Here is a 14,902-nt window from a genome sequence, read left to right as displayed (position 1 = left end):
CTGCTCTGGGTAACAAGAGCTTCAAACTTTGAGTTTCCAAGTCAAGGTGGCCACGGGAAAGGCATTGACACCCCCTCAAATCAGCCTGCACCCCAAACCCCACAGTGTGTCTGCACCATCTGCTTCCCTGGGCAACCCAGCAGGGAAGACAGGACCTAAAAAAATAATATGAGGATAAATGCTGGGGCAGGGAACATCCCCATATGTTCCCCAGAGGCAGAACATCCCCATAAATCCTGTGGCAGGCATTCCCTGGAGACAAAACATCCCCCCAGATAATCTGGCAGGGAATCTCTGGAGGTAGAACATCCCCAAATCCTGTGAAAGGCAATCCCTGGAGGCAGAACATCCCCCAAATCCCATGGCAAGGAGTCCCTGGAGGCAGAACATCCCCCAAATCCCATGGCAAGGAATCCCTGGAGGCAGAACATCCCCAAATACTGTCTCAGGAATCCCTGGAGGCAGAACATCCCCCAGATCCCATGGCAGGCAATCCCTGGAGGCAGAACAGCCCCCCAATCCCATGGCAGGCAATCCCTGGAAGCAGAACAGCCCCCCAATCCCATGGCAGGGAATCCCTGGGGGCAGAACATCCCCCAAATCCCATGGCAGGGAATCCCTGGGGGCAGAACAGCCCCCCAATCCCATGGCAGGCAATCCCTGGAGCTGGAACACCCCCATAAATCCCATGGCAGGGAATCCCTGGGGGCAGAACATCCCCCAAATCCCATGGCAGGGAATCCCTGGAGCTGGAACACCCCCATAAATCCCATGGCAGGGAATCCCTGGAGGCAGAACAGCCCCCAAATCCCATGGCAGGGAATCCCTGGAGGCAGAACAGCCCCCCAATCCCGTGGCAGGCAATCCCTGGAAGCAGAACATCCCCCCAATCCCATGGCAGGCAATCCCTGGGGGCAGAACATCCCCCAGATCCCATGGCAGGGAATCCCTGGAGGCAGAACAGCCCCCAGATCCCGTGGCAGGGAATCCCTGGAGCTGGAACATCCCCCCAATCCCATGGCAGGCAATCCCTGGGGGCAGAACATCCCCCAATCCCATGGCAAGGAATCCCTGGAGGCAGAACATCCCCCCAATCCCATGGCAGGCAATCCCTGGGGGCAGAACATCCCCCAAATCCCATGGCAGGGAATCCCTGGAGCTGGAACATCCCCCCAATCCCATGGCAGGCAATCCCTGGGGGCAGAGCCCCGTCCCAGACACGTACCCTGAACTGGCCGCCGTTGCCATCGTCCAGCTCCAGGATGTATCCCTCCACCTGCACGGTGGACAGCGGCGGCTGCTTCCAGGACAGCGTGGCGCTGTTGTTGTGGGTGCAGCACTCCTCCAGCTGCAGGATCGGTGGCGCCGGCACTGGGGACGACACTAATCACCAATTAGCGCGATTAGTGCGACCCCGGGGGATGCAGGGTGCAGTTCCTGCCTGGGTGGGACGGCAGCAGAAAGGATTTTTCTCCCCCTGAATTCATCGCCCCTGCCAGCCTGGTGAAGCTTTTCTGCTTTATTCCCGTTTTCTAATTGATTTTGGGGAATTATGGCAGCACAATGTGTCTGTTTTGAGCTGCCTGGACCTTTCATGCAGCCAGTCCCAAACCTGGGACAAATCTCCCACAGGTTCTGGGCTTATCTACAGCCCTGCTTTTCCCTTCAATAAATCCACTGCAACAAAACTGGGGGGGCTGAGCACCCCCTTTGGCTGCCATCAGCTGCACTGGGGACAGAAAGGACTGCCAGGGATTTTCCTGCTGTGTTTGGGCATCTCCACATGTCCCACAGCCCACTCCTGCTCTGAAAAGCAAGGGAAGAGTGACAGGGAGATGTGCCCTGACACAGCTCTCAAAGAGCTGCTTGTCCACCATCCTCATCCTCACTGCCCAAAGTGACAAGAGCCACTGGAAGCAGACACAGAGGAGCCAAGGATGCCTGGGAAAAAGCTGGATTTGCCCAGCATTCCCCCTCTGTGACTCCTCCACCTCCTGGGCTGCATCCTCCAGGCTGGCAGAGGGTGTGGGATGCTTTGGCATTGCTCTTTATGGAGGCCTCAGGTGCTGCCCTCTCTTCCCTGGTGCTGTGACACAGATTTGGGATGCAAACCCAACCTTCTGCAAGTCTGCAAAACCAACAGCTGATTTGCACAGCCAGGCTGAGCTGGGAGGATGAGGAGGAGGGATTTGATAAGAGGAGGGTGGGCGGCTGAACCAGCAGCAGATTTGCTCTTATTAATTAAAAATAACCCTCTGGGCTAAATTGCAGGAAGGGAGGGCAGGAACACAGGGATGTGAAACAGCAATCCAGCCCTCCCTGGGTTTGCTATCCAAAAATATTCCTGACATTTCAGATGAACAGCCTGGCTAAGGAAGAGCCAGCACGGGCAGCTCCTCACTGCCACCAGCACCATCAGCTGAGGATGCTCCTTGTGGTGACAGAGTGTGGCCAAAATCCTGCCTGTCCCTGGCCCCTGAGACACCCTGGGCTGTGCAGACAGCTCCTGGGCCAGCAGTTCCAGCTGTGGTGGGGGGAAGAGCAGTGCCAGAGCTGCAGCTGGCTGGTGGCTGAAGGTCCAGGCCAGGCTCAGTGTCCCCCTGAGCCTCCCTGTGTCACAGCCCCTCTGCAGCTCTGTCAGCTTCCCTGGGCTTCCCAAACCCCAAATTCCTCATGGGCTGCAGCAGCCCTTGGTGGGACAGGAGAAGGAGCACAGAGGGAAGGGGGAACAGCAAGGAAATAGAGAAAAATAGAACTGGAATAGAATAGAATAGAGTAGTATAGAATAGAATAGAATGCCAAAATGATGATCTAAACCAACAGGGAGGTGAGGGAGGGAGGGCAGAGCCCAGGCTGGGTGACCTGGCTCTGTTTGCAGGGACATCTGCTCTGCGACAGATGCTGCTGAGCACGGGGATGTGAGGAGAGGTTTGGGAAAAGCCTTGTGCTGCTCTCAAAAGAGAGGTCCCGACCTGCAGAGCACTTTTCAGTGCACTAATAACTTTGTCATAGCACTTTTTAATGCACTAGTAAATGTTTAATGCAGTAGGAGTGCTTTTCCAGGCAAAGCCAAACCCCTGGCACCCTGCTCTGGCACACAGGTGCCCAGGGATGCAAAACCCCCAGGAATGGGCACAACTCTGGGTCTGGGGTGCCCAGCCCTGCTGGGAGGTTGTTGGATTAGGCCCTTTTCTGACCCAGAGATGGGGCAACTGAGAGGTGTTTTAAAACTTTTATTCCATTTTCAGTCTCATGAGAAGGGTGAGACAATAGAGATGTTGTAATTCACACCATCACAATCAGAAGACAACTATTTCCTAATTACAATACACTCTTAAGTGTTTCTTGGCCTATCAGCCTTTGCTACACCATGGTGTAAATGCCTTAAAGCCAATCATCTAAAATTACCCCTTGTGGGTCCTACTATAATACACCTTTTATAGTTCTCCAAAGTATTTAGTTTAATTAGTTTAATTTGCAAAGCCAGCCTTTGAAACTTGTTTTTAGTTCTATTTTTCTCTTAACAATCTTTGTCCTACTCTACAGCATTTCTAAGTCAGCATTTCTCATCTCATAGTTTCCATACAGATGCACTCTATGACAGCTTTCTGTTAAGCTTGGAGAATTCTCTATGAATTAATATCTTACAGGAGGGGAGAAACTCTCCTTTTCTGCCCTTCCCCTGGCATGGCAGCTCCCAGCAGGAGCAAAGCTGAGCTTTGGGATGTGTCCTGGATTGCCAAACAAATTGTTTTCTGTCTGCCATCTGTATTGCACTTGTCTTCTGTTCATTGGGCAGTTTTCCTTATCTCTTCCACAATCACTCCTCCCTCAGGGGAGACACCTGCTGATAACAGCTATTGAATGTCCCTGCATGGCTGATAAGAACTACAGCATCCCATTGGGAGATGTGAGCCCAGAGGGAGGAGCCAAGCATTCCTGCCTGGATATAATCTGGAGATTCTGGAACACCAGCCAAGCATTCCTGCCTGGATATAATCTGGAGATTCTGGAACACCAGCCAAGCATTCCTACCCGGATATAATCTGGAGATTCTGGAACACCAGCCAAGCATTCCTGCCTGGATATAATCTGGAGATTCTGGAACACCAGCATGGCTTCTCCACTGGATTTCCCAGAGGATTTCCCTCTTCCCCTGGATCTCCAGAGGAAGACTGCACCCTTCTCCAGGATCCCTGCTCCAGCAGAACCAGCCCTGACCCTGCAGGAGGGCTGAGCCACAATTCCAATGGGACTGCTGCCAACAGCCTGACCCACAGGGTGTCAGGTTGGGTTCTGACTCTGGCAGTGTTGGCTTGGTTTACTGCGTTGTTTATTTTATCCTTTATTTTCTTCCCTAATAAAGAACTGTTATTCCTGCTCCCATATTTTTGCCTGAGAACTCCTTAATTTCAAACTTATAACAATTTGGAGGGAGGGGGTTTACATTTTCCATTTCAGGCGAGGCTCCTGCCCTCCTTAGCAGACCCCTGGCTTTCCAAACCCGGGCAGGAAGGCACTGGAAGGATCCTTACCTTTCATCTGCACGAAGTCCAGCTGGTGGATGGACTGGAGCAGAGGGGCATTGTCCAGGTTCAGGTCGAAGTCCGTGGTCATGCGGGGGGTGAGCGTCCCCTTGCCCCACTGATCCTCGGTCATGTGCACCCTCCTGATGAGAGCATCTGAGATCTGCAGGGCAGGAGCAGCCTCAGCTGCCGTGGGTGTGTCCCATGCCTTGTCCCCACCCTGCTGTCCCTGTCCCTCTGCCTCCCAAGCTGAAGGCTGGGATGTCACACGAGGTTTCCAGCATCACTCTTCCCTGCAGGCTGGGCTGGAGGAGGCACCCTGGAGTGCTGGCTGCTATTTAATGGCAGGGTTTTGTGCTAAAGTTTTGGAAAACCCCAGTTTTACAGAGATGGGGCAACTGGGAGGTGTTTTACAAGATTTTATCCCCTTATCAGTCTCATAGAAGGGTGAGACACAAGAGATGTAAAACTCAACGCCATTCCATCAGAAGCCAACCTATTACCTTAAAAATGTTTTTCAGCCTATCAGCTTTTGCCACACAATGCTGCTAATACTTCACCCCAATCACCTAATTATTTTTCCCCACAATGCGTCTCTCACAGTTCTAATTCTCTAAAATGTCCGGTCTTTTTGCAAGGCCATAGTTTGAAACTTGTCTCTAGTTCAGTCTCAGCAATGTCATCTCTACTCCATGGCCTTCCTAAGCCAGCACACCTCATCTCAGATTTGCACACAGGTGTACAAGGCTGTGTGAGCTTTCTGCCAGGCTTTGAGAATCCTTTACAAATCCATTTCTCACAGCAAAGGGAGCGCAGGAATGCCTGGTGTATTGGTGTCTCAGTGGAGAGCCAGGAGCACGGTGTGATCCCTGCTCCAGAGATGCACCATCCACCCCCTGATGCATCCCTCTTGACAGGAATGGTGGATTTGTCTTTACTGTGGGTCTGCTGATTGATAAAATTAGCACTGGGAGATAAACAATGGGAAGGATTCCACTGATTGCTGAATGGAAAAATATATTTGCCTTTAGAAATAAACTTTAAGTTTGCTAATAAATGAAATTAGACATTGAAAGATGAAAGAAACAATGGGGAAGAAAACCCCCTAAATTATGTAAGAATTAAAAATTAAAAGGGAGGGTTATACATTAGAGGGAAATCTCTAGTATCAGGTGTTTTGGGAAGTCTGTACCTCAGAAATCGGGAAGAGAGAAGGGAAATGCAGCCAGGAAACTGGGATAAAAAGGAGGCTGTATCCTCCAAAAATGTGAGGGATCCTAGGGGAATGCCCCATGGCCTCTCCCTTTATTTGAATAGAGCCGAAGGACTGCTCTGTCTCCTTTTTGGACATAAACCTCTGGTGTTTGTGGATTAATTTTTCTGACACTCTCCTCCAGAGATGTCCCTGCCCTGCTGTGAACGTGGAGCTGACCAGAGGCAGATCCCTGGTTTTATGGTGCCATCCCCCCTGGAGCAGCCCCAGCCCTGCAGCACCCCCAGGCCCCAGCCTGACCTGCAGGAAGCCACTGGGGTCGTTCTCCTTGATGACCTCCAGGCAATATTCCATCAGCCCCGTGGTCTGGCGCAGCTTCACCGTGCAGTGCGAGATCTGGTCCCTCACCACCTGCAGGGGACAAGGACACCAGGGTCACCAGGGCTGGTCAACACTCACACACCGGGCTCCAGACCCTTCAGAACCTGGGGAACAACAGTGCAGAATCACAGGAAGTTTTTAAGGTCCCTTCCAACCCAAAGGAATCGTGTTCCATCCCCTTCCATGGCAGGGACACCTTGCACCATCCCAGGTTGCTCCAAGCCCTGCCCAACCTGGCCTTGGACACTTCCAGGGATGGGGAATCCACAATTTCTCCGGGCAACCTGTTCTAACAAGCTTTGTTCAGCCCAAAATCATCATTAGCACACATAATTATTCAAAGCAGAAGGGCAGCTCCATGCCCTGCCTTTAATTAAGCCAGCTTCCAAATGGCAGCTGGTGAGCTCCATGCCAAGGAAATGCCAACTTCCATGGATCCAGAGCTGCCCTATCCATCCCTGGGCGTGCAGCCAGGTTGTGGGGCTGGCTCTGGGGCAGTGCACTCATGAGGATGAGGAGTGACTCTGGCAGCTGCTCTTTGCCAGCGGGATGAACACATCACCTCCCACAGCTCCATCCCTGAGGATGTGTTTGAGATGCTCAGCAGCTGCAGGGACCATGCTGCAGAATTCCCTTTTTTTTCCTCCACAGACTGGGGATGAGCTCTGAGGGAAAGGAGATAAATAAATAAAATAAATCCAAGCTCAGCCTGGATTGGGGCTGCCCAAGCTCCACATTAAGGCACCTCTTGCACTCACAGTTCCTTCCCCAAGGAATCACATTCCAGCATCCCAAGGGTGAGGTTTGCTGGTGCCTCAGGGCTCTGCTGACCTTCCCTGAAGCACAGCAAGGAGCAGAGGGCCCAGGCTGCATGCCACAAGGATTTATTTGGATGCCACAAGGATTATTTTTATTTATTTATTTGAAGCTGGCTGCTCCTTCACGCTGAATCCTGCAGGTCCAGGATTTCACTGGCAGAGCAGCTCAGGAAGAAAGATTTTATTCTTGGATGAATGTGCTCAAGTGCTCACAGAAGATTTTTTATTTTCCACTTGTGGAAGAGCTTTAAAAAGCTGTGTACAGCCCTCCACTGGCACTGAACAAAGCTGTGCAGCTCTGTGGAGTGTTACAGAGAGGATGAGCTGTGAGGATGAGCTTGGCAGCTGCAGCCAGATGGGAAAAGCTGCAATAAACAGGGATGAATGTTGTATATGTGGGGTTCCAGGATGAAGGAAGGAATGAGGAATTTGACTCCATGTTCTTAGAAGGCAAATTTCTTGTTTTATGATATAATATATATAATAAAATAATATATATATTTTTATATAAATTAAAAATACATAAAATATATGTAAATATATGTTTTTGTATATAAAATAATACACATGTTTTATTATTATGTATATGTAATATATAATATAATACATATTATATTATATTATATTATATTATATTATATTATATTATATTATACAGAAAGGATACCTACAGAAGGCTAGAAAGATACTAATGAAAACTTATGACTCTTTCTAGAGCCTCCACACAGCTTGACCTTGATTGGTCATAAAGTCAAAACAATTCACATGAAACCAATGAAACAATCACCTGTTGGATAAACAATCTCCAACCACATTCCAAAGCAGCAAAACACAAGAGAAGCAAATGAAATAATATTGTTTTCATTTTTCTCTGAGGCTTCCAGCTTCCCAGGAGAAAAATCCTGGGCAAAATGATTTTTCCAAAAAATATGAGTGAGTGCCACAGATGGACATTCCTGGGAGCTCAGTGCCTGCTGCCCCTTCTGCCAGCACTGCTGTCTGAGGGATGGGCAGGGGAAAGGAATTACAGTGCGGGAACCTGTGAGTCCTGCAGGGCCATCACGTGTTGGTTAATTAAGATTTAATCACCTCTACTTAATCACCTAGCAGGAAGAAAAGAATTACCAGCCTTGCAGATTCCTTCAGGTTGGAAAAGCCCTCAAAGACCACCCAGGCCAACTGTGCCCCCAGCACTGCCCTGGTGGAACCCTGGGAATTGCAGAGAATTTCAGATTTCTGTGCTGACAGGCTCTGACCCCCAAGAGAACACTGCACGGACCTGAGACTGTAGAAAAAGCTTCCAAAATTAAATGATAGAACTGAGATTATGGGTGTGGAGTTTGAATAGAAGTGTGTAGCATCACAGAGTAAAAAATGTAGAGATTAGAGTTTTAAAATGTAGTAAAAAAAATATATATAATGTAGTGATATATATATAATGTAATAATATATATAAAATATATATGTAGTAATATATATATATATATTTATAACACAAGACAGAAGTTTTAAAGCAGAAGCTAATCCTTCATAAGTTTAGGTAATATTGTGTAATTGGATAAAAATGTCCATATTGTGGGACATGAGTAGTTAGCCATTAAGTTAAAATAATTTAATAATTGCTTAATTAAACAGTTTATCTTTAAAAGACCTTGTAGAGAGAGAGATATGACTCCATTTTTAATATGGTAAAGTGCTGTAGAACTCAGGGCTTGTGAGACTTTGACATAGATAAGAACCTATAAACATCTGAGTTCAAACACATCTCACACTATTAACCACAACCTTAACAAAAAAAAAGAAAAAAAAACAAAAGAAAAAAAACCCCAAACCAAAACCACGAAAAAGAAAAAAAAAAACCCACAAAAAACCCCACCAAAAACCCAAAAAAACAAAACAAAACCCCCCAAAAAACCCCCCAAAAACCAAAACCAACAACAACAAAAAAAGGAAACAAAGAATCCACATTGACTCAAGTCCTCAGGTCCACACGAATTTTAAATCCCTCCAGACATGGAGATCTTGAGCACCTGTGTCAGGGCTGGACAAACCTTTCCATGAATAAATTTTCCCTAATACCCAATCCAAACCTTCCCCTGGTGCATGTTGAGGCTGTTCCCTTTCATCCTGTTCCCTGGGAGATCTGGGACAACACACAGCTTGTGAGAATTGCCATTAAAGGCCACTCTCCCGAAGAGCTGCAGATTTTGAGGGAGCATCCATTCCTCGCTGCTTTCTGCAATGCCAGGCTGTGGCAGAGGGAGGAAGGGATGCAGGGTGGACAGGGCAGCAGAGGGAGCTCCCCTATTGCTCCTCTGGCCCTGGACACTGTCCAGAGGCTGGTGGAGATGCTCTGAGCTGGAGCTGGACCTGCACAGGCTGGGTTTGGCTCAAACACTGCTCTTGTTAGAGCGGGGAGTTCATTCAATTCCAGTTTGTGACGCTTGAGTGCACTGGAACAGCTCTGCTGGCGTGAATCACACAATTCCAGGAGGGAATCACACAATTCCAGGATGGAATCACACAATTCCAGGGTGGAATCACACAATTCCAGGATGGTTTGGATGGGAAAGGATCTATAAAAGCCACCCAGAGCCACCCCTGCCGTGGCAGGGACACCTTCACTGTCCCTGGTTGCTCCAAGCCCTGTCCAGCCTGGCCTTGGGCACTGCCAGGGATCCAGGGGCAGCCACAGCTGCTCTGGCAATCCCAGCCCAGCCAGGAATTCCCAGTTCCCAATCTCCCACCCATCCCTGCCCTCTGGCACTGGGAGCCATTCCCTGGCTCCTGTCCCTCCATCCCTTGTCCCCAGTCCCTCTGCAGCTCTCCTGGAGCCCTTCAGGCCCTGCAAGGGTAAAGCAGAGCCAACAGCAGCTCCTGGAGATCCCACTCCCACCCTGACCTCCCTGGAAGAGGGCAAGCCCCTGGATTTCCCTTCTCAGTCCCCCAGGACAGGATCCAGAAGGTGCAAAGCAGCTTTTTGGCTTTGTGTGACCCCTCCTGCTCAGGACTCCTCTGCCCCTGGAAGGGTTTTTGCCTGTGTGGATTTTGGGTCTCCCAGCTGCAGACCATGAGATAAAACCAATCTGTGGGGTCCAGCCCTGCTGTCAGGGCTCATCCTGGCTGCACCAGCCATGGCAGAGGCAGGATTTGCACTCCCTGCCTGCTGGGAAGGGGATCCCACGTGGAATGCCTGGAAAAGCCACCCCGACCCCTCTGTGGGGAAACGCACGTGCCACTGGGAAGGCAGCAAAGATGGGACTGCTACACCAATCTTCTTATCTTCTTTGCAGCTTAAGTCTCTGTCTGCTTTGCCCAGGATAATGAATTTGTGAACCTCTCCCTGCTGGAGCTGCTGCTTTCCAAGGATTTCCAGCAGAATTGCCATCTGCTGCCTCCAGGAAACAGCATTTGCTGGGTGAAGACATAATAAAAGCTTTTTTTCCTATTAAGGTGGTCAAGACCAGAAAAAAAGAGGCTCCAGCAGCAGAGACACTCCAAACTCCCAGGGCAGCCTTTTCCAGGTGAATCCAAAGCTGCAGCCCTGTCCCAGCCCTTCTCTAACTCTGATTCCCTCAGGGATCCAGCATCACCCATCTGGAGAACCAGAGCATAAAACAGCATTTTAATTTCACCATCTCTACAGCACAAAAGCCAAAAGCAGAAATCCAAGTTGCCTTCACCAGCGCCAAAGTGCTTTTAAGGCAAATAAAAAGGATTCTTGGTTGGGATCTAGTGGGGCTTTAAAGGAGAAATGGGATGCACACAGGGCAGGAAGATCCCATCAGTCACTTTGATCAGTAAAATTAAAGGTCTTAGAAATAAGACATCAACATCTCTCACACATTTGGGCCTGGTCTAAACCCAGTGGGGTCACCAAAGCCAAAATATTTTCCATGTGGCATGAAGCCACTTGAATCCTGTGATTCCTAAGCCACAGAACCCTGGGATTCTCCTCATGCAGGAGGGATTTGTACTCCCTGGGACCCCAGAAATGCAGAGTTTGTTGGTGGAGGGAGCTGGAAGGGAAATCTGGGGGTTCCTCTGCCTTGGATTTGTGCAAGAGCCTGTGCTGGGCTGAGGGGCAGGCTTTGGGGCCAGGAGGGACTCTCAGGAAAACCTGGCACATCCACAGGGGTTTGAACACATCCAGGATGGTGATCCCACTGCTGGCCTGGAAATCCATCTCCATGAAGAAATTTTCCAATCTAAATCTCTCCTGAAGCACCTTGAGGCTGTTTCCCTTTGTTTGCTCAGAGAAGAGACTGAGCCCAGCCTGGCTCAGATTTTGAGGGGATTTGGGAAGCTCCACTTTTTTTCTGTGGTCATTTTTTACCAAATACCAATTTCCCCCCCTTTAAGTGCTAAATAAAGCGACAGCCAGAATCTGGCTGCTAATTCCAGCCTATAAAATGGGTTTTTGTGCACTCACAGCAGTTCACAACAACCTTAAAATAGGACAGTTCCTTCAAGAGCTTTTCTTCCCTGAGATGGCATTAACTATAATTTACATTTTAATTTTAATACAGCTCCTAGAAGGCAATAACATCTCCACTTAAGTGTCCTCCTCCTTTTTCAAGTGCTTGGGTGGATAACAGACTTCAAGGCACTCAACCTTCCCAGTGCTGGGGTGAGTCCTGCTGGGAATGTCACACGGAGGACACAGATGGGATGTCACCCTCCTCACCCTGGCTCACCTGCACGCCCAGATGGAAAAATCCCAGCTGGAAAACCCCCAGGGCAGACCCTGGCGAGGTTCTGAGTGTGCAGAACCCCACAGCCAGAGCTTTTTCCAGGTGGGTGCTCCCGTGGTGACTCAGGAGAGGGGCTGGGAAAGCAGAGCTGCAGTGCTGGCACCACCAGGAACCTGATCCAACAGGTTCCAACCTGGTTCCACTGGGAAATCCTCACTGAAACCCTGAAGAAGGAGCAGCATTTCACCCATGGAGAGGCAGTGCCATGGACAGAAAGCCTTGGGGAGTGTTTTGTGCCATCTGCTCTCCTGGGAAATGTGGCAAACAGCAACCTGGAGAAATCATGGAGCAAAGGCATCCCATGGCCTGAAAAAGACTGGAATGGTTCACAATGCTGCTGAGGGCTTCAAGAGGAGCACCCAGAGCTCAGTCTGTGTGTGTGGTGAGCTGAGGAGAGATTTCTTCCAGGGACAGCACTCCAGGGAAGCCTCTGTGTCCCTGCACAAACCTGCCCAAGGGAGGACATCACCCACTGCTCCTCTGGAAACCAGGCCCAGCACTGGGAAGGACACACAAGGAGGAGCTGCCCCGGCCCCAGGGCTCCTCCAGATGTTGGGTTTTAAAGCCCAGGTTCTCATTCTTGAGTAGCTGGAGGCTGCACAAGGGCAGGGAGATGTCCCTTCCCAGCTGGTGTCCTCACACACCTCTCCCTGCTCTGCAGCAATTAATTAGTGCTGGCCCAGAGTCAGGCCTGGATCTGTGCCTGCCTCCATGGAATGTGTGTCAGGGCAAGGCAGGGCAGCCCCAAAGCCAAAGCCACCCCAGTTCCAGGCTGGATTTCCCCATGAAATGTGTGTCAGGGCAAATCAGGGCAATCCTAAACCCAAAGCCACCCCAAATCCCGGTGCCAGCCACACAAGGATGGGAACTGGGGCTGGGAACGTGTCCTGAGAGGTGCCTGTGGCCCTGTGCCAGGGCTCTGTGCCCTGTGCTTCTCCTGCTCCCTCCATCCCACGGTGCCAGGATGGCCAAAATCCCACTGGGCAGGAGCAGCAGCCCGGGGAGACTCCAGGACAGAGCCAGGACACGGCGGCCCCGTCCCAGCTGGGACCTGGAAGGGCTCCCTGGCACTGCCAATGCTCTCTGGGCTTGCCAAGGCTCTCTGGGCATGCCAAGGCTCTTTGGGCACTCATCTCCCAGGGGAAGATGCTCCAGGACAGGACAGTGAAAAAAGGACATCCAGGACAGGCCTCCCAGCACAAGTGGCCCATGTGTCCTGTGCTGATGGGAATACTGGCCAGGACAGATCCCACAGCCCTGCAGGGCTCTCCCTGCCCACAGCTCCACCAAAGCACAGCCCAGGAGGTGACCTCCTGCTTCTCTGCAGATGGAAATGGGCCCTGGGTCACCTCAGAGTGAGTGGAGATCACTGCAGCTTCACCCACTGCAGGGGCAAGTTAGGATGAGCATGAGGAAGGAGTTCCTGGCTGGGAGGGAGGGGAGATCCTGGAATGGAATTCCCAGAGCAGCTGTGGCTGCCCCTGGATCCCTGGAATGTCCCTGGACAGAGCTTGGAGCAGCCTGGGACAGTGGGAGGTGTCCCTGCCATGGCAGGGGTGGCACTGGATGGGATTTAAGGTCCCTTCCAACCCAAACCATTCCATGATTCTGATTCTGCCTGGATGAGGCCCAGGTGCCACATCTGCCAGGGCAGCACAGAGCCCTTCCTGCCCTCCCCACAGCACGTGCAGCTGGGGAGCTCCAGGGCTAATTTAGGAGCCCAGTCACAAACCCAGGGGCTGCTTCTTGCTTTAAGGACCAGGCCTGGGCGGTGACAAAGCCCCGCTGATAATGAGGGTGGGTGGGGTGGGATGGAGGACATGGAACAGGAGCAAGCAGTGGGATGCAGATCCATGGATGGGAACAAGCAGTGGGATGCAGATCCATGGATGGGAGCAAACAGGGGGATGCAGATCCATGGACAGGAGCAAACAGGGGGATACAGATCCATGGATGGGACAGAACAAGCAGTGGGATGCAGATCCATGGATGGGAGCAAACAGGGGGATGCAGATCCATGGACAGAAACAAGCAGTGGGATGCAGATCCATGGATGGGAGCAAACAGGGAGATGCAGATCCATGGACAGAACAAGCAGTGGGATGCAGATCCATGGATGGGAGCAAACAGGGGGATGCAGATCCATGGATGGGAACAAGCAGTGGGATGCAGATCCATGGACAGGACAGGAACAAGCAGTTGGATGCAGATCCATGGATGGGAGCAAACAGGGGGATACAGATCCATGGATGGGACAGAAACAAGCAGTGGGATGCAGATCCATGGATGGGAGCAAACAGGGGGATGCAGATCCATGGACAGGACAGGAGCAAGCAGTTGGATGCAGATCCATGGATGGGAGCAAACAGGGGGATGCAGATCCATTCCCTCAGCCAAAGGCCTCTGTGGGTTGTGCTGAGCAGGGAAATTGCTTTGTGCTGCCTGCCTTTGTGAGAGTTTAACTAAGCATGCCCTGAAGGGGATGAGGGACAGGGAGCCCACCAGGCACTGGGGGTCCCTCTGTGCTGGGGCTGTTTGGGGCTGTGCTTTGTCGTGGCAATGAGCACTGATGGTCCCACAAAGCTGCCATTGTCCCTGTCCCGTGGAAATGTCCTCATGCTGCCCATGGTCTGCATGCAGACAGGACTGGTGGCTTTCACCCTCGTTTTAGGCAGCTCCAGGAATCCCTCTGGCAGCTCCTGGGTGGCCCAAAGCAAGGCCAAGAGACACAGAAGGCAGAACACTGAAATGACCTCGGAAGAGGAATCTCAAATGTAGGTGTGACACCCCTCAGCTGGACTCCATCACTGATGGCCAGGGTGCAACTCCTCTGTCCAACAATTCTGGCCATGGCTGCCCCTGTTCCACTGCTCCCAGGTGAGATCTGCTCCTTTGCTTCCCTTCCCAGCCCCACAGCAGCTGGGAAGACATGGTGTGATGGGAATGGCACAAACCAGGAGCCCCTTCCCACAGCTCCCACTGAGCTGCTCCCCAGCACCAGAAACCTCAGTGCCACCTCCACCCTGAGGCCATGACAGCACAGAAATCAGAGCAAAGCCTGCTCCTGGTGACATCTCAGGACACCAAGTGGCTCAGGGCTTCAGCAGAAGCTACAAGCAGATCCTGCAGGATCATTCCAGAAGCTTGGGAGCAACATGTGACATGAACAAAGTAATTTTCCATGTGGTTCTGCTGACCTAAGGACTAGAA

General features: G+C 51.1%; 1 protein-coding gene across 28 annotated transcripts in view; it reads right to left on the bottom strand.

The window, feature by feature from the left end:
• TRIM9 (tripartite motif containing 9) overlaps positions 1 to 14,902 on the bottom strand; it is a 68,374-nt gene that overhangs the window by 16,148 nt on the left and 37,324 nt on the right. For 21 of the 28 annotated variants that reach the window (XM_058806536.1, XM_058806543.1, XM_058806544.1 and 18 more), the window contains 3 exons: positions 6,040 to 6,150; positions 4,536 to 4,689; positions 1,226 to 1,383 (listed from right to left, as the gene is read on the bottom strand). In XM_058806536.1, coding sequence (XP_058662519.1) covers positions 1,226 to 1,383; positions 4,536 to 4,689; positions 6,040 to 6,150 — 423 coding nt within the window. Of the gene's footprint in view, positions 1 to 1,225; positions 1,384 to 4,488; positions 4,495 to 4,535; positions 4,690 to 6,039; positions 6,151 to 14,902 lie in introns of all 28 variants that reach the window. The other 7 variants (XM_058806537.1, XM_058806545.1, XM_058806554.1 and 4 more) reach the window with 3 other exon arrangements.

The sequence above is a fragment of the Ammospiza caudacuta genome, chromosome 6 (genome assembly GCF_027887145.1).
Source record: "Ammospiza caudacuta isolate bAmmCau1 chromosome 6, bAmmCau1.pri, whole genome shotgun sequence".
Lineage (NCBI taxonomy): Eukaryota > Metazoa > Chordata > Aves > Passeriformes > Passerellidae > Ammospiza > Ammospiza caudacuta.
This window is presented reverse-complemented; position numbering and strand designations above follow the sequence as displayed.